The sequence below is a fragment of the Acanthopagrus latus genome, chromosome 13 (assembly GCF_904848185.1).
Source record: "Acanthopagrus latus isolate v.2019 chromosome 13, fAcaLat1.1, whole genome shotgun sequence".
In the NCBI taxonomy this organism is placed as follows: domain Eukaryota; kingdom Metazoa; phylum Chordata; class Actinopteri; order Spariformes; family Sparidae; genus Acanthopagrus; species Acanthopagrus latus.
In genome coordinates, this window is record NC_051051.1 from 8,265,671 (window position 1) to 8,283,678 (window position 18,008).

The 18,008-nt window shown below is 41.9% G+C and overlaps 2 protein-coding genes across 2 annotated transcripts; both read left to right on the top strand.

Annotated features, from left to right (window-relative positions):
* Nucleotides 1–4,819: 4,819 nt before the first annotated feature.
* On the top strand, nucleotides 4,820–8,440 carry spag7 (sperm associated antigen 7). The gene is made up of 7 exons (XM_037118944.1): nucleotides 4,820–4,975; nucleotides 6,219–6,286; nucleotides 6,404–6,492; nucleotides 6,612–6,696; nucleotides 6,830–6,919; nucleotides 7,045–7,201; nucleotides 7,317–8,440. The coding sequence occupies exons 1-7, from the start codon at nucleotides 4,891–4,893 to the stop codon at nucleotides 7,430–7,432; spliced, it is 690 nt and encodes a 229-aa protein (XP_036974839.1). The 5' UTR covers nucleotides 4,820–4,890; the 3' UTR covers nucleotides 7,433–8,440.
* Nucleotides 8,441–9,016: 576 nt separating this feature from the next.
* chrdl2 (chordin-like 2) lies at nucleotides 9,017–16,489 on the top strand. Its single transcript, XM_037118942.1, has 11 exons — nucleotides 9,017–9,220; nucleotides 9,645–9,757; nucleotides 9,912–10,005; nucleotides 10,095–10,240; nucleotides 12,574–12,667; nucleotides 13,245–13,306; nucleotides 13,799–13,967; nucleotides 14,098–14,286; nucleotides 14,402–14,575; nucleotides 15,431–15,523; nucleotides 15,606–16,489. The coding sequence occupies exons 1-11, from the start codon at nucleotides 9,154–9,156 to the stop codon at nucleotides 15,737–15,739; spliced, it is 1,335 nt and encodes a 444-aa protein (XP_036974837.1). The 5' UTR covers nucleotides 9,017–9,153; the 3' UTR covers nucleotides 15,740–16,489.
* The last annotated feature ends 1,519 nt before the right edge of the window (nucleotides 16,490–18,008 follow it).

Consider the following 18,008-nt stretch of genomic DNA (forward strand, 5'->3'; position numbering starts at 1 on the left):
TGACCAAAAATATGGGTTTTTCTTAATGGATAAATGGCAACATGCCTTTGACAGTATCACAAATTCCCCACACATGCATAAAGTAAGCAAGAGAGAGAGAGAGAATGCATGCTATCAAATAGACGATGATGTCATGTGTTGCACGCATAGTTTCTGTCTCACTGAAAAAACGTTTACAAACTCCTGTGTGTTGTATAAGTTGTGGGGCGGTTAATAATGATGGCAAGTCACGTGTCCTCTTAGCAGAATGAATAAATATTATGCCATATTATGTGTACAATTTACACATGAATTTTTAATATACTGTCATTTTTAATGCTTTCAAAAACCAGCTCACGTCCCATCCACCCAACTCGAGCCCATTTAACCTCGCACAATAAAACACAAATCCACCCAATCTGGGAACAACATAACATATCCTTGAAACATTCTAATGCAGTTGTGAGGCTTTGTAAAACTCTACAAATACTGAGAATCATGTGAGGTTTATTGAGATGTGTAAGTGGTGAACATAATGTGTTTAAAGTTCAGCGTTCATAAAGCTTTAAACCTCCGTGATGAAATGACAGCAGTGTTTGAAAGAAGAACGTGAGTCCTGAGTGACACAGCACATTGTAATGACCATAACTGCAGCCAGTTATAAAGACATATCGCTTTGATGTATTATTACTGTACATTTTTAATTTGATATAGCCAATATGTTGTTTTAGGACTCTCTTTCAATATTAATGTTACATAACTCTTTCAATATTAATATTACAGATTTTTAGTTTGGTATCCCCATCCATTTCTTTTGTTTTCCACCCAAACATAAATGTTCTTAATATCGAGAGATCATTTATTATTATTATTATTATTATTATTATTATTATTATTATTATTATTATTATTATTATTATTATTATTATTATTATTATTATTATTATCCAACAAAGTTTTAAAGGATTTCCAGCTCTGTTTCAATGCCACAAAACCTCCTTTGAATTAATACCAGAACAAAATAAATAGGATTGTCTGCAAAAAATTGGATGTGATCAGTGGTATAGCTTGTTACAGGTAAAAATAAAAATAAAAATAAAAAATGCATCCATAATGTAATAACTGCGTGTTTTAAGCTGTCAGCTTTGTGAAGACAGACGGCCTCGTGTAAACAGGTTCGTGGGGGTTTACCCCTTTGTAGTTTGGTCACGCTGCACTGTCTGAATAGCACAAAGATTCAACCCAGATGACAATGCAGGACACAATGCAGTGGCTCCTGTTTACAAATAGCATCCATGCCTTTAACACCTACTAACCCGGGCCAGTCATCAACCATCTTCAGATCCCGGCTCAGTTAACTCTGGTACAACATTCAGGAACCAGATGGATGACAAAAATGTCTGAATCACACAGTTGGTTGATTGCTGGATGTCTGGATTTATTATAACAGGCTTTTTCTTGCCTCAAACCATTGTGATTATATGTACATTTTCAGCTGACAGACACGCTGTTTCCTAAAAAGACAAAACAAAGCTGAAGGTCACCGACACAGACATTTGTCACACTCGGAGATAGGCGGTAGATGTGACAATGAATTTGCTTTGCAATCGTGAATGGTGGATTGTGACGTTATCCGTCTGATCCAGACAATGTTGACCAGACGGACGAACAGAGTGGTGAAATAACATAAACACAGACATAACACTTCATTCACAAAAGCCCTGTCCCATCGCCGCTATTTGGGTCGGTCACTTGACCATTATTGTCTGCTGTCAGTATCAGCGCTGAGCAAAAGCATGCCAGACTCGACTCAGACTGCTTTCCATGCTGTTATTTCCCCTAAGGTCAAGCCAAGTGGGGAATGGCCTGCTCATGGAAGCATTTAAACTTATTTTGGGTGTTTTTTTCAGATGGAAAGTTAGAGCGACAACATATAAGCCCCCCTGAAGAAAGATGGTTGACTGTTGATTTTCATCTCCAGGTCGTCAAATAGACTACTGATGCGCTGCCAAACCAATCAAACAATCAAGAATCTTTCTCCAGGAAGTTAAGTTTTCTTGCTTGAAAGAACTACTTGGCATTATATTTGCGGCAATGTAATTAAAGCTGATGACACAGAAGCAAACCAGACGCGCGTAACTTTATGTTTGTGTATTTATTGGCGGCACAGCATCTCAGTTCACAAATCGTTTATAACGAAACACTGTTAGATATGGAATACAGGATCAGTCACACAAAGTTTGAGACAACAATAACAGATCCAAGAGCAACAGGATTACAGCTGCACACCTAATAGATCCACTTCAAAAGCACTAGTTGCCAGATCCCACAAGTCAGAGTGGTCAGTTTATCCAGATGGATGCTGCGTCAGTTCCTCGGGATACCTGCTGCCTGTGCTGAAGATGCCAGCCGTCATTCGGGGACATCTTCCAGGTATCATCGGAGGACAAGTGCTAAGACCGCGTAGCACAGCACCTGTAAATGAGCCGAGCACAAATGAGGTCAGGCTCACACTTAGCAATCATTTGTCCTTTCCTTCTTTGGAACACATATCAACATAATGTACAAGTCCCACTTTGTGATCTCTGCAGGCCTACCTGTATCTTCGAGGGCAACCGTGATGACCAACGATGTACTCCTGAGCATAGCAGAACCGCCTGCAGAGTCCTCTATACCCACATGTCCAGTACTGCATTTCTGGATCATTGCCTGTGGATCATTACAAAAAAGAATTACCAATATGTTCCCATATTCCTGATGGCTATTGACTGGTTCATTAACCGCAATCACAATGGTTAAGAAAACAAGTTGTGATTTCATAATTAGATTTCTCTTCTCCACACAAACAGGGCTCAATATGAGCACAACGCATTTTTTTTCCATATCACGATTGGTTTGATTTGATCTGACACCGCAAGAAAAGTGTGCGTATCCGTTGCTTACCCTCCCCAACTGCAAGCATCAGGAGAAGCACAAGGAGAACCAAGCTCAGTCCCCTCATGTTTGGGTACCAATAACCTTTCAGACACTGTTGTGGACAGGCTGATGCTGCATTTATACAGCATTTCAACCACGGGGGAGGAGTCCGTCGTGCTCTGTCCAAATCACAATAACAAAGTATCACTGAATGATGGCAGTCTGAGGGCTGAAGGTCAGGACTATCAGCTTACTCAGCTCGGTCAATGGCCGCCGCTTCTTGAGAATTTGAGATGACTTTTGAGGCATTTTAACAAAGAGAAACACCGTTGTTTCCTGCACTCAGTGCCCAAAAATAGTACTTTATTCTTCAAATTCCTTTCAATAACACACAGAAACCTAACTGAAAAAAGGACAGTTCTTCTGCATTGTACTTACATACACCCCTATGTCTGGACAGAGGAGTAAACACAGACCACAAAGGACTCCTTCAAAACAACAAGACCTTCAAAAGCTTATTTAAAGGTTGAAGCACTAACTAAACTGTTTGTTTTAGACACAGTAAGCAGTACAATTCTGTCTGTCCTGCTGTGTTTTTAATGGGCCGCCCTCTGTTCGACCACTGGTCTGCCCACATCTGAATATGGCAGTAGTTCATATGTTATTGCTGATGCTGTGAAAGTACAATCAAACTGCACAAAACATGCTGCTCCAGTGACACAGGGGAGGATTGTTAACGATACAATAACATCACAAGGCATGGACACACAGACATGTGCTTGGAGAGCGTGCCCCCTAGTGCCTGCGCGAGGATGGTATGTTACCTGTTTACAGTGCAGGGGGACACGGTCAAGCAACAAATTGTGAATAATCAGTCTAAAGACTGATCTTTTCCAAGAACAATTACAAGAAGGTAGAAAAGGAAAGAAGAAAAAGAAAGAAAAGCTGAAAAAAGTTAGGTTAACATATATAAATGCTCTGTTTTGGCTCCTGTCTCTTCTGTCCCAAATACCCAGACTTCTCTGATTGGTCAGCTCACACACACCTGAGCCAACACCTCTAGCAACAAAAAAGCAGCTGTGCTTATTCAATTATTACATGCCAAATAGCCGCATAGCATAAATTATGAAAATGCTTGAGTCTGTGGCATATAGTACATAGTGTGATATTACAAAGTCACAGGTTCTGTTTTGTGCTGACTTTGACCTTTTTAAGTTCCAAGATCTTTTAAATGCACAAGAGCGTTGCTATATAAAACACAAAAGAAAAGGAAAACAGTATAATAATAGTAATAGTAGCAATAATGATAACTTTATTTACAGATCACTTTTAAAAACAGAGTTTACAAATTGCTTTGGCAGACAAAGTCAAATGGCAGAACAGTCAGGAAGATAAAATAACAGGATAGGTGCTTAACAACCACAGGGAAACTGAAATTAAGGAGAAGTTAGAACAAGTAGGCAAAATAGAATTTACAAAAATCAAATAGGGGGGCAGATAGATCAAACTAGCAAGAGACGGTAAGAGTACAACATCACATGACGGAAATAAACAAGACAAAAAGTGCCTTCACATAAAGCAGCTTGGTAAATGTAGCTTTTAAGAAGTCACTGATCCCTTAAGCCTTTAATATATAAATTATGATTTTCAGAAAGGTTGATGTCAGTGTGTCAGCCCTCTAAAAAAGTCTCTTGGAGGATCTTAACAATCTAATCGATATAAATTAGAAAAAACATGAAAAAAACGTATTTGAAATTGTTATCACAGCAATGGCAAAATCTTGTTAAACAAAAGGAAATATGATTTGATATGAATTGTATAACCTGCATAGATATCACACAGTAGTAATACTCCTCTGGTACAGAGGGTGGCGGTAGAGGTATTACCACCCGGGTTGTCACTCAGCGAAGAAGAGCGCTGTCCGTCTGCGCATGCGCCGCTCGTACAGCTGCAGTCAACAACAACAGTCTGGACCATCTGCCCTTTCATTCCAAGATGGCGGACCTCCTAGGTTCAATCTTAAACTCGATGGAGAAGCCTCCGACAGTCGGCGACCAGGAGAGCCGACGAAAGGCTCGAGGTACTTGATGTTTTGCCTAAACAACGACGCGCTTTGCGTTCGTGTGATACTGTCGTAACTGATATGACAGGAGATCAATATGTACCGGTATGTGGAAAAAGAAATACATCGGTTAGGCGAAGGGAGCGTTTCTAGAGCTCCCATTGGCCGGTTGAGCTTTCAGTAAGCGCGGTTGGGCCGGGTTTAGCACCGCCTCAACGGAACGGGCAGCCCCGCATGTCCCGCAAACTGCCGCATACCGGAGGTCACTGGACTAGTTATGGAGTGACGAGGCTTCCTGTAGAGAAAGGTTCAGGCTTCGAAGCACTTGACACAGTCAGAGCGGGGTTAACTGGATTTATAGGAATGGATAATTGTGACTGTAAACTGACCTGAACTGCTGCGGTGGAGATGCGTCTCTTTAAAAAGCCCTCAATGTTTCCGTTAATCAGTCTCTCTGCCACTTAATTCACATTTTAAAAAAATACAAATATAATCTTTGCATCTCTCTAAGGCTATTGGCATTGAACTTCGTGAGTTACAATAAATACAAATGAATATTTTAAGTTAGATAGTATTTGCAAGTTACTAAAAGCTTTCACAGGTACATGTATTTCCTTTAACGCTCCATTTAATTTGACTAATAAGGCCAGGGGCCAACAGCTGGCATTTGTCTCCGGCTGAACATGGTGAATTTTGGAATGCAGCATGTCACAGTATTTCCTGTTTGTAGAGCAGCCGACACAAAAACAACTGACTCTGGCAGTACTAAGTGGAGCCTTGGTACTGGAAAAAAAAAGAAAGAAAAGAAAAAATCAACCCCATCCACTTAGAAGTTGTTGTGAAGACGTTGCCACAAGACTGCGGTGATTAAAAAGAAGAAGAAAAAAAATGGCCAAATCTGTTTCATTAACTGTTATGACTATGCCTACTAATAAAACATCAGAGGCAGTGTGCACGTAAGACACATGCAACGAATAATAAGATTTGAGTCAGTCTGTAAGCCGGCCTCCAATGATCCGGAAATGTGGTTTGGGGATTACAGGAAGTATTTCTCTTGATTAGCCTGTTTTTTTGTTTTTTGTGACTTAAGTTTTTTATAAAAGTACACGAGGGCCAGCTGTGTGTGTGTGTGTGTGTGTGTGTGTGTGTGTGTGTGTGTGTGTGTGTGTGTGTGTGCATGAGCCGTGTTTACAACGGAAACTTTCAAGGGCTGTCGGGAAATAAACAAACAAACTTCTGTCCTTTTTTTTTTTTTTTTAAGAGCAAGCAGCGAGGCTCAAGAAGATGGAGGAGGACGAGAAAAAAAAGAAAGCGGCGTTCAGGAAAAAGGTGAGAGCTCACGCGTCACGAGCAACTCTGACTTCACTGCATACAACTGACGACTGGTCTATATCGTATATGTATTATCACATGCAAAGTAACACGGACTCCCTGTGTCGTGTTCAGATGGAGAAAGAGGTGTCGGATTTCATTCAGGACAGCGCGCAACAGAAACGAAAGTACAACCCCATGGGGAAGATCGAGAGGAGTATATTGTAAGTTGTCATTGCCTCGCTTTGTTTGATAAGCCCTTTTTTTTATCAAGGATATGAAACATGTTTTGTTGTTCGCTCACAGCTGCTGACATGTCATGCCCCTCCTTGTCTTCCTACAGGCACGATGTTGCAGAAGTGGCCGGTCTGACGTCTTTTTCTTTCGGGGAAGACGAGGAGAGCCGCTATGTCATGCTATTCAAGAAGGTATTGCTGCTTCTTTTTTTTTTTTTTTTCTTGATTCAATGTTCTCTTTGTGACTATTATTAGAAACTCACAGATCACTGATATGAAAACAGTGGGCAGCAGTGTGACTTATTTCCGTCTCATGCTGTGGCAGGAGTTTGCGCCTTCGGATGAGGAGCTGGAAGCCTATCGCAAAGGAGAGGAGTGGGATCCCAAGGTGGCGGAGCAACGGCGCAGGCTAAAAGTGAGACAGAGCGCTTGTTTCCTTTTACGTTCTTTCAGTTTCCGCATTGCAGCTTGAGGTTATTTAACTATTCCTTTAGTATCCGTTACAGTCCCCTGACTTTTTTCCCCTCCTCCTCTCTGCAGGAACAGGCTGCGTTGGAAGAATTAGCATCCAGTCAGACGAAGAAGCCAGAGGCGTGTCCCAACTCCAACTACAGAGACAAGTACAGCCACCTGATCGGCACCTCGGCCGCTAAAGATGCAGCACACACGCTGGAGGCCAACAGGGCCTACGGCTGTGGTGAGTAAACGCCGCTGCGCCGATCAGTCTCAGAGCAGCACTGCGTCGCTTCGCCTCAAACAACAGCTCCACGTTATTTACTAGTTGTGTTCTTTCTATTTCTGTTTCTTCTCAGTGCCGGTGGCCAACAAGAGGGACACTCGCTCCATAGAGGAAGCCATGAATGAAATCAGAGCGAAGAAGCGGCTGAAGCAGGAGGACGACTCAGGGGCACACAGCAGCAGCTCTTGAGTCTCCTCCGTTTTTTTGCTTCCTGTCTACTGTTGCGTGTATGCGTGTGGGTGTGTGTAAATGTGTGTGTGTGTGTGTGTGTGTGTGTGTGTGTGTGTGTGTACGCAGTATAATTCATCCTATAATGCAATACTATGTACTTCAGACATTTAAAGTATAACTTATAAGGCAGGCGTCGAATCTAGTCTATGTACGCCACACTCTGATTGTTCCGATATTGTGAAATCTGGGTTTTGGTTGGAGGTACTCAGGTGTGTCTGATCCAGGGGGCGGATCACTTTCCATGTGGTGTTCTGTCAGTTATCAAGCCTCTCATACACGATAATATACCATGCAGTATGAGAAAGGAGTTTTGAGTACAAAGTCCAATGGGTGTTCAGCTAATTAAGAGCACCTGGTGTCTTCTTACATTATTTTTAAAACACATTTTTTGGCAGTGATTGACCTTTTTGATGCAGATGTGCATCAGTGACATTTTTAACAGTGAAAATATTGATACTTTCGAGCTTTAGCCGGGCTTGAGGACATTTTGAAAGCAAGTTATTAGTGTACTGAAAAAGTCCCGCAGACAGTGTTCTGAATATCTAGTGTAATTTTTTTAAAAAGGGAAACAGAAGTCCTGTCTTCTCGACCAGCATTGGGTTTGTTAAATTTTTGTTTTAAGTCTCAGCCTGTTTCAGAACTTGAAGTTGGAAACATGCCATTCTCTCCATTTCAAGAGGAATCACATTTTAGAAGATAATGTTTTTTCTGTGTTTGTGGTCGCGTTTCATTTTGGTTTCTGTGCATCTGCACCGAACGAATCAAACTGTCACTACAAGCTAAATGTTTTATTATTGAGCCATATGATGGCTTTCTGTAGTCATCGTAGGACGGAGCGGATGTACCAGACTCGTTGTAAAGATCTCTTTTGTTTGTCATATCTTCAATTTCTTGGCATCTTGATGTCTGTTTTAACATGGTTGCACTGTTTTATCCCCTGATGTGTGTAATAAACAGAGAACTGTCCGCATGTTTCCATCATTTATGCATAGCCAAATCTACGCATTTCCATGTTTTGAGACAAAATTTTTAGACTGGTTTAATATTAGTTTTCGACTGGTTTATACAGTTTAAATTAATCCAACGTAAAATGTTGGTTAGACAATGATTCACTCTCACTAAATGTAAAAGAAGACAGGATAGGGACATTTTCATAAGGCAGCGATGTTAAAGTTTATCTATTCAAATGCTTCTTGTACTTGAACATGATTGCTGCAATGTGCATGAATTACTGCAAAGTGGGTTGAGCTGTATTTAGCATATTTCTGTTTAAGAATTATTCTACACATTCTTGTAATCTGCAAAATATATACATTTTAAAAATGTGCTGATCCAGTATGCAAGCTGAAAAGAAACCTAAGTTGCCTGTGATATACATAAAGTTTCCTGTGTGTATGTATAGATACAGTTATGTATAGATACATACTGGTAACCATGTATAGCCATGGCTCACTCCAGTCCTCCCTGTTCTTGATCCAACACTACCTCTTGTCTCCTGAGGGAGGCGCCAAAGATCAACCAAGAAAAACATTTGGAATTTTTTTTTTCCTCCTTCTTCTTCTTCTTCTTTTTTTTAAATCCTTGTTTCACACTGTCCTGCAGTTTCTGTCTCGCAGAAACACACATTTATTGCGCGTGGAGGACGCAGTCACGCACATGTGAAAAAAAAAAAAAAAAAAATGAGGTCCATGTTTTTGCTCTGGTTCATCATTTGGGTCGCAGATGCGGAGCTAAAACCCCGGAAAGGTAAGAGCCGAGCCTGCTGATGCTTCTGTGTCCCGGTCAGACGTGTGGAGGCTTCAAATAAGGGAGAGAGAGAAAAAAAATAAAGGAAAAGTTCTGTCGGACTTCTGTGAGAGATGTGTCGAGACCGGTAACATCTCCTGCTCAGAGCTTCACTTTTGTGTTTGTGCTGTAAAAGTTGTTTTGCCCGCAGAGAACCAAAAGTGAAATCATGACTTCTTTTGCTTATTATTATGAGCTGTGCTGGGATCAGTTTCTGCAGTTTTTCCCTTCTAGTTTGGAGCTGACAAAAAAAGTGTTTGACAAATATTTTATACATGAGTTCACAAGGAAATTCCTGTGATTTTTTTTTTTTTTTTCTTCTGCGCCATATGCGTTTCTTCTCCTCCACACTGGGAGCTCATCCTCCCCGTGTTTTGACACCCAGGCTCCGGGCTGCTGTGTACTTTCAAAGACAAGACGTACAACCCGGGAGACAGCTGGCATCCCTATCTGGAGCCGTTCGGACTCATGTTCTGCATGCGCTGCGTCTGCACAGAGGTGCCCTTCTACACACACAGCCTTCATTAACAGTCTAAAGGAGCATTACACCAAAAACTGTCTTAAGAAAACTCTTAACATCTGACATGGTGCTGTAAAGAAAAAAAGGCTTGTAAACTGCTGTATTAGCTCTCTGTGTGTGTGTCTCTCTCAGACTGGCCATGTGAAGTGCACGACAATCAAGTGTCCTGCTCTGCCGTGTGACAACCCCGTGGCCGAGCCTCAGCAGTGCTGTCCAAGATGCACAGGTACGATGTCAGGCATCTCCTCATCCAAACACCTGGTGTCACAGTCTATGTTCTCCTTGTGATTTTCTGTCCTGTGTGGTCCCCCACAGATGAGCCCAGGATCCCCGCAGGGCTGAGGGCTTCAGTGAAATCCTGCAGGTATAATGGAACTATCTATCAGCCGGGGGAGACCTTCAACAAGCACGACCTCTTCCCCTCCAAGCAAAGCAACCAGTGTGTAATGTGCACATGCTCTGTGAGTTACATCTAATTTACCACTTCTGTTTTAGCCAGACTTGGTTTATTTTTCTCTTTATCGATCTGGAGAGAGAATGTCACATTCTGGAACGGACAGTCTGTGATCGTATTGGGGAAGTTAAGGGTTGCAGTGAGGTAAGAAACCAGAAGGTTATCATTCTCTGGGGATACTTTGTGATTGTATGGACACGGTGAAGCAGGAGTGCTGAGGGGGCTGCAGCATCCCCCCTGAAATGAGGTATTATAAAAGCCATCAGTTGATAAGAAAGAGGGAGCGTGATGTTCCCTACACAGACAAAGAAGCAACTTAATGTATTCGATCTGATGCCGAATTTACGAAAAGTCCTAAATGATTTAGAGTTTTTCAGAGACAGGGTTTCACAAAATATATAAACCTTCACCTGACTCCACATTTCACAAAATTGAGCGATTTTAAAAGGGAGTCTGGGAACTACATCTGCCTCCTCATCGCTTTGCTGTTTACCGTAGGTGATGTGACTCCCTTGACCTACATAATGTTGGTGTTCAAGTTTGCCGCCTGCTGTAGCACAAAACATTCTCAAACAGTTGAGAATCAAGACACAAAACGTAATGTCAGCCTAATGTCAGATTCATTCTCAACACTACCAACTGTGACTGACTTCCAGTGTCCCTGCTGTGTATTAAAAAAAACAAAAAACAGAATAAAATAAAATATATGCATATAAGACTATCAAGTTTCATGTCTGTCAGTACATAATATTTTGTGACATTATAATAAAGAGTTTGTTCAACACCGAAAAACGTTGTTCTAACTACTTCTACTGCGATTGATAATAAATCATGCTTCAGTTCAAATTCCACCTCTCGAAGTTTGAGAAAAGTCTGATGGACAATACAAGTGAATTAAAATACAAAGAAATGGAGAAGAAGATAGAAACCTCAGTGACTCTGTTTGCAATATTTGTTTTTTGCATAGTGTATATTTATGACTTCCTCATAATCCTCCTTTCATCTGGTGTTGTTCTTCTTCTGCCAAACAACTCAGTTAAGCACCAGCACCACAGCATTAAGAGAAGAAGAAAAAACTGACTGAGAATCAGATTCTAATTACTAGATGTTTAAAATGAAAAAGGTGCTCAATACAATGTCTTAATAGACATTTATCAGAACTTCTTTGCATCATAAATATTGCTGGAGCAGCTCTGGCCCATATGTCACATTTTACACCTCACAATCCAAAAATTCGAAATGTGTGTGTATGAGTCAAAGTACACTGCATATCTCTGCTGACGTATAGCTGCTTATGGTAATTTAATGACACGACGGAAGGCTGGCGCTGGTGAAATCACCTCGCTTTGGTTTCCATTTCGCCTCAGCTCACAAGAGAGAGGATGAAAGCATCGATTAAAAAAAAACAAACAAAAAAAAAAACTAAAGGCAGGCGGCAGTGAGGAAAAGCAGAAGTGAAGCCTAAATTGAAATCAGCCTTGAGTTGTCCCCTAAAAGGCCACATGATGTGAGGAGTTAATTTTATTAGTTGCTAAGTGTTGTTTGTCAACGGATGTTTCTGGGTTTCTAAGGAGACGACACATAACAATATACTGATTGTGAGAGTGGACCCTAGTATATAATTTAGAACAGTAAAAATCAGATTTATCCTGATGCTCTTCTCTCATTTATGGTAACATGTTCCGTTCTCATGGCAGAGTGTCGCTCCTGGCTTTGATTTCAATGTAACACACTCACAGCTTTGCTTATTATCGCAACATATATCCTCTTTCTTGAAAATCCTCTCTTTGGAAATATGATCAAATATTTTTATTTTTCGGTCTGACCCCATTTTCAGCCCACAGAGTTGCTAGTCTTTCACATTTCAACCACAAAAAAGTACTAATTTGAATTGTGAACTTAGTACAGTGCAAACCAATTCCAGAGTGAAACTACACATAAAACAACAATAAATATATGTTCTTAAATCAAAAAAATGCAAGCCTCTCTCATAAAACAGTCCGAGACGCACTTTCGGATTTGTGCAAAGTGTGTGAGTGTTTGTGTGTGGAAAAAAGAAAATATGATTTGTTCTGCACAAAAGCCAAATAAAAGTAATGTGTTATTATTATTATTTTTTACTGGGATTTTCCTGGAACTTTGTACTCAGAAAGACTTTGTGATTATGTTGTGTGTTTTCTAATATTCAGAGTCATCTAAATGTTATTCTTTTATATGTCCGAGAGAAGCCTGCGGAAACCTTGGAGTGCTTAAGCGTCGACCCTCTGGGAAGCATACTTGGAAATATAGAAAAAAAACAATAAGACATTTTCTCCTCCCTTTCTTTTTTTTTCTCCCCAGAATGGAAACATCTTCTGCGCTCTGAAAACATGCCAGCCAATCACCTGCTCCGCGCCGGTCTCCGTTCCAGAGACCTGCTGTTTGGTGTGTAAAGGTAGACGACCAAAAAAAAAAGATTTTACTCCATTTTCAACGTGCAGTTTTTCAGAAATGTATGATGAGCCTGAGCGTGCAGCCGGTGGTTGGATATACTGAGGTGGATCACAGAATGCACATAGATGCAAAAAATAAAACATTGACATAATCAGAATGACGTTCAGTGCAGTTCATCTTGCAAATGAGACAGAGCACAAAAAAGCTTCACAATATGATCATATATTGTAGGTCTGCACGATTAATCAGAACTGAAGTGCAACACCCAAATCGCAAGAAACTGTGTGAACAATGTTTGGCACACCAGCATCATAATGAACAACTATAGTGCTGCAGACATGACCTGACGTCTTTCAAATCCTGTTCTCCAGATGTTTGTTTGGCAAAGACCCCAACATATGTCACATCTTCACGATCTGAATAGTTGTTTTTCGGTGAACATGAAAAGCGGAACCGCGCCATCGTACGGCGGTCGCGATCTGTCAGAATAATCCCAATATGATTTTTCACTGTATCGTGCACATCTGCGATTGGTTCCTAATGTTGTTTTTTTTGTCTTATTCTCTTCTGTCTTTTAGATCACAGCACCAGTGGGTCTTCATCGACTGAGGATGGAAACCAGCAGCTGAACAGAGGCGTGGTACGTTCTCGCTGATTGATCGAACCTATTTAAGATGGTGCTTTCATTTCATCACTTTAATTACAGGACTCTTGAGTTCAAGTTGAGTGTCCTTGAACGTGAAACTGAGATCACTGCAAGCCTCAGGGGAGCTGTTCCGCAGCCGATGCCGACCTTTGACCTCCCTGCGCCAGGGTGCAAGCAAATAATTTATTTCCTCTCAAGAATCGAGGCTTATTTGCTCAACTTGGCATCACATTGCTCAGATTATCCCTGAGACATTTTCCTGCGATCATAAAAGACAAAAGCTTCAAATGTTCCCATGGATCACATGGCCTGAAAGTAAGACTGAACTGCAGTGTCGGTCCGTTTGAACTGCCTAAAAAAGTCTAAGATGTGGGCAGTGATTCATGATGATGCTCCTTCAGCTATCACTCAGGGGGGAAAACCAATAGAAAGTAAAGCCAACAGAAGACAGATAACTGTGTTTTATTATGTCTGTGTCCACAAAAGAGGCATTCAGTGGACCAGTGTTCTGGAGAGCAGGGCAGGGCGCGGTCTGACCGTGCCACTCCACCCAGGGTCAGGACTTCTCCCAGAGGCCTGAGCCTCAGTAAACTCAACCTCAAAGGGGCTTCGGAGACCACCGTGAAGATTCTGCTGCAGCGGAAACACCAACGAGGTGAGACTTTGTCAAAACAAAGAGATCCTGTATAGGTGTTTGATTTTATGGAGATGTTCCTCGCAAAAAAAAAGTCTGCGATCGTTTCCACATGTAGCGCGATGCTCAGATGTTTTCCATTTCTTCTCAGCGTGTTTATACAATGGCAAGACGTACTCTCATGGAGACATGTGGCACCCAGTTTTGGGGAAGGTCCTGGAATGCATCCTGTGCACTTGTACTGACGGCCTGCAGGACTGCAAACGCATCACGTGCCCCAGCCAGTACCCGTGCCAGCATCCTCTGAAGCCAGTGGGGAAGTGCTGCAAGACCTGTCCAGGTACTCAGACATGGCTCATAACATGCTGAACTGTTTATGCTGACATGATGCTGATTAGCAGTAAACATCACCCACACAGATTCTGTCTGTTTTTTCTCTCTCTCTCTCTGTCTAGAAAGTAAAGCTGAAAGTAACCAGACCCAGTGTTATCTGGGATATAAAAACAGCCTCTTGGTGTACAAAGTAGATTCGTCTCTGAAGGTCGACCCACCCCACACAGTGAGGATCATCGCTATCGAGAGACAGAGCACGGCTGAGGTTGAAGTGCAAGTGTGGAAGGCTGTTGAAGGTACCGTGACTACCGCCGGGAATGTCAGTATAGGAAATGTCCAACATTTTGGGTTGATACATTTCATCGGTTTCTGGCAGCGAATTAGACAAGAAGATTGATACCACGCTCACATCTGTCACATCTGCATCAGCATAAAGACTCGGAACACTAGTGCATAATACTGCACGGAAACATGTTTACACTCAATTTTTGTACGGATTAAGAAAAACAAGATGCAGCATGTTCATCGGTGAACTTTAGCGCTAGGCTCACTGTTCCCTCCTTATCCGAAGGGTTTCAGCTCTGCCGCTAGAAGGCAGAGACACATTTAGCAAGCAAAAATGTAGAGAAAACATAGAAATAAGGAAATCACCCAGGTAAAACAAAACATCACAGCTGTGCATAAACCTCAAGAAATGTATCAAGGTAAGAAAGACGGGGCAAAGATAAGATGGCCAACAAGATGATGTGCCCCGAACTGTTCTGTTCTGTTCTGGAAGATCACTTGTGGCAGCGTTCCGCTCAAACGTCCGCCCAAACTGTTGAAGAAAGAAATACAGAAACATTTTCAGACAGGATTTTGGCTCGGAAAATCCCCTCTTGCCCAGGTCTGCTCTTTGTGCTGTTCGGATTTGGGCGGCGTGCGCTCCAGCTCCTCTGTGGGCCTCCGTGACCTACCGCTGCCCAAAATGCAGGATTCCAGCTTTAAAGACACACACACACACACAAATGTGACTAAAACAACACCTGTATACGTTTACAGGAAGATGATTGAGCGTTTTTTCCAACTGTTTCTTCAGAGACGAATGCGTGGAATAGCTGCAGCGCTGCATGACTCTCATCTGGGCTTTTTTTTTTTTTTTTTTTTTATAGGTGTTTTACAGTTGATGGAAATTGGTGACGTTCAAAGAAAAGACATAATGGATCATCCAGAGAATTACACATTACTCACAACGCTCGATGAAGGTTTGTAAAGTCCTGCTGACTTTTCATATGACCTTTTGGATTTTTCTTTGTATATTTATTCATTTTTTAAATTTTATTTCAGAGACATGGCGAAAATTTAAAGAGGAGGGAGAGAACCTGAGCAAAGCCTCTCAGACCACGATCTGCGAAGACGGCATCCGGGAGATGGTGACCTTCCTAAACCCCAAGCAGATAGAGGACGTGTGTTCCCCCTAAAAGTTTTTTCCTTGCCTTCCCACAACCCACACGGTCAACGCTGCACTCGGATGTCCCCTGCGTCGTTTCCTGTAACACAAGTGGTGTTGCTCATTTATGATCCTGCTTATTGATTGATTGATACCTTGTTGTCCGTCGCGTTTTAATCACCACACGCTTCTTTGTTTTGTTGAACTTTCCGGTAGTGGAAAAAAAAAAAAAAGCACACACGCATAAATCACAAAATGCAGCGTAATATCACTGTGAAGGTGGAGGGGAGAGATGTGTTGCTTCTGTGATGTTAACATGTGCATCTATTGAACCGTAATCACATTACAATTGTGTTGGAATATGTTGGAAAAGGGGCCATGCGCTGTTCAGAATGGGTTTTTTGTTTAAGGGTGTTTTATGATCATCAACATATTTAATGTACATAAAAATGGAGGTTTTGACCTTATTTAAAGTGTATGGTTTCTGTGTATATACATCTGACTTTTTGAATGTTTTTTTGTTTTTGCATGTAGTAGCATGAGGGATCAATCACTGAGTATTCATTAATGCGTAGACAGCCTTTTCGTAATTGTTCCGGATATCAAACTATAAACCTACTGTTGCTATTTTTTTGTGCAGCCACGAGACATTTTATACTCCACATACCACAAAAAAATGCTTGTATCTTAAAGTGGTCGTAGTCGATGTAGCTGAATGAACTCTGTACCTCTGCCCACTGTTTTATCAGTGTTTTCACACCATTAAACTTTTACGCCTCGATTTGTTTTCAGCCGTGACGTTGGTCTGTAAACGATGCGTGGCCCACAAGTGATGGAATCATTAGCGCAGAGTTGAGCACAGTAGGACCGCTCCTAACAATAAACAGGCAAAAATAACACTGATGAAAGATTAGCAATATCTTCGCGAGACGGGCTTGAGATCAGAGCCCGCGCTTGTCTCTGAAGGCGTTTGTTTGAGAACTATTTGCTGATGCATTTTTTGGTCTGCACGCCCGGGCCCTGCAGAGCGGTCCAAACACGATCACCGCCTGCAGGCTTCCATTAAACAGAGCTCCGGAAGGCCGGATAAACTGTTTTCCCGCTGGAGATGAAATGTTATCAGAGGCATGATAATCAAAAGCAGAAGTTTGAAACGCCCTTTACCTACTGAAACTTACACACGCAATACATTCCCAGCACCAGCGTTCTTGTAAAAAACACCTTTTGTTGCTGAGTGTAGTTCAGGGAGACAAAGTGTCAGAACACCGATGGCTTCTGTCTGTCAAACATGGAACTTTTTTTCTTGAAACTTAAAGACTTAATTTGTGGGATTTGACTGAAGGAAACAAGGTCTTTGTGGAATCTTCCCTCTTAGTGGTTAATCGAAGCCTCTTGATCCAACACATTTTAAGACGTAACAAGTCCAGTGGCACAGTATGTGTCAGTGAAGTGCATACTGTCAGTGTTGTCATATTAACAAAGGATGTGACATTCATAATGATGATCCACAGAGAATAATCACCTGACTCTGCAGCTCCCTCGCTGGTATTTTGGTTATTTTACCCACAACTCCACTGTTTTGGTTCGATCACGCCGCTCTCATAGCGCTGTCGTGCCCTTGACCTGCTGTAGATCTGTTGCTGGTTCCTGGGCCCCGTGCGTTGGCTGTCTGCTGCTCTTCCAGATTGGGTTGAATGCAGAGAAACACTCTTATTACATTCTTCTTTGTATGATTGTATGTGATAAATAAGGATTACTGTTCTTCTAAGTGAAGTGGGCAAAGACAACCCCCCTCTCCTCACCCCGGGTGTCACTATTACTGGAGTCACCATTGCAAAAAAAACAGCCTGATTGCTTTCTGTTTGTTCTGCACAGAGCAAACTATATCTACTGCTCAGTGTCAGCCCAACACACCCCCGTCTACAGCGGTGGAGCAGGGTCAAAATCACCAAAAACACTGAAAAGGCTCTACTTCCCGAGGAAATTCAGGAAGTTTAAATCCCCGAGCCATATTCGCATGTCTCATCCTGCTCAGCCCCGGACAGGACAGCTATGCAGAAAGTATATCCATCCACCGATTATCAGTCATACGGGTGAAGTGAGATGTCTGCACAGAGCCCACAGGTTACTGAAAGACAGCACCCATCCTGGCCACAGTCTGCGGCAAAAGATACAGGAGTATCCACTGCCATACCACCAGACTGCAGAGCAGCAGCTCTTGTCCACACTCCAGTTTACTCCGCAGATTAATTTGCGTTTGTTTTAAACGCATTTTATTTCGCTACCAGCTTTGCAAAATA

What these genes read in the sequence shown, in the direction of transcription:
- spag7 (XM_037118944.1), top strand. Translation starts at nt 4,891, where the DNA reads ATGGCGGACCTCCTAGGTTCAATCTTAAACTCGATGGAGAAGCCTCCG. An exon ending in AAGATCGAGAGGAGTATATT is followed by an intron (nt 6,493 to 6,611) that starts GTAAGTTGTCAT and finishes GTCTTCCTACAG; the next exon opens with GCACGATGTTGCAGAAGTGG. An exon ending in CAACAGGGCCTACGGCTGTG is followed by an intron (nt 7,202 to 7,316) that starts GTGAGTAAACGC and finishes GTTTCTTCTCAG; the next exon opens with TGCCGGTGGCCAACAAGAGG.
- chrdl2 (XM_037118942.1), top strand. Translation starts at nt 9,154, where the DNA reads ATGAGGTCCATGTTTTTGCTCTGGTTCATCATTTGGGTCGCAGATGCG. An exon ending in GGAGCTAAAACCCCGGAAAG is followed by an intron (nt 9,221 to 9,644) that starts GTAAGAGCCGAG and finishes TTTGACACCCAG; the next exon opens with GCTCCGGGCTGCTGTGTACT. An exon ending in AGTGTGGAAGGCTGTTGAAG is followed by an intron (nt 14,576 to 15,430) that starts GTACCGTGACTA and finishes TTTTTTTTATAG; the next exon opens with GTGTTTTACAGTTGATGGAA.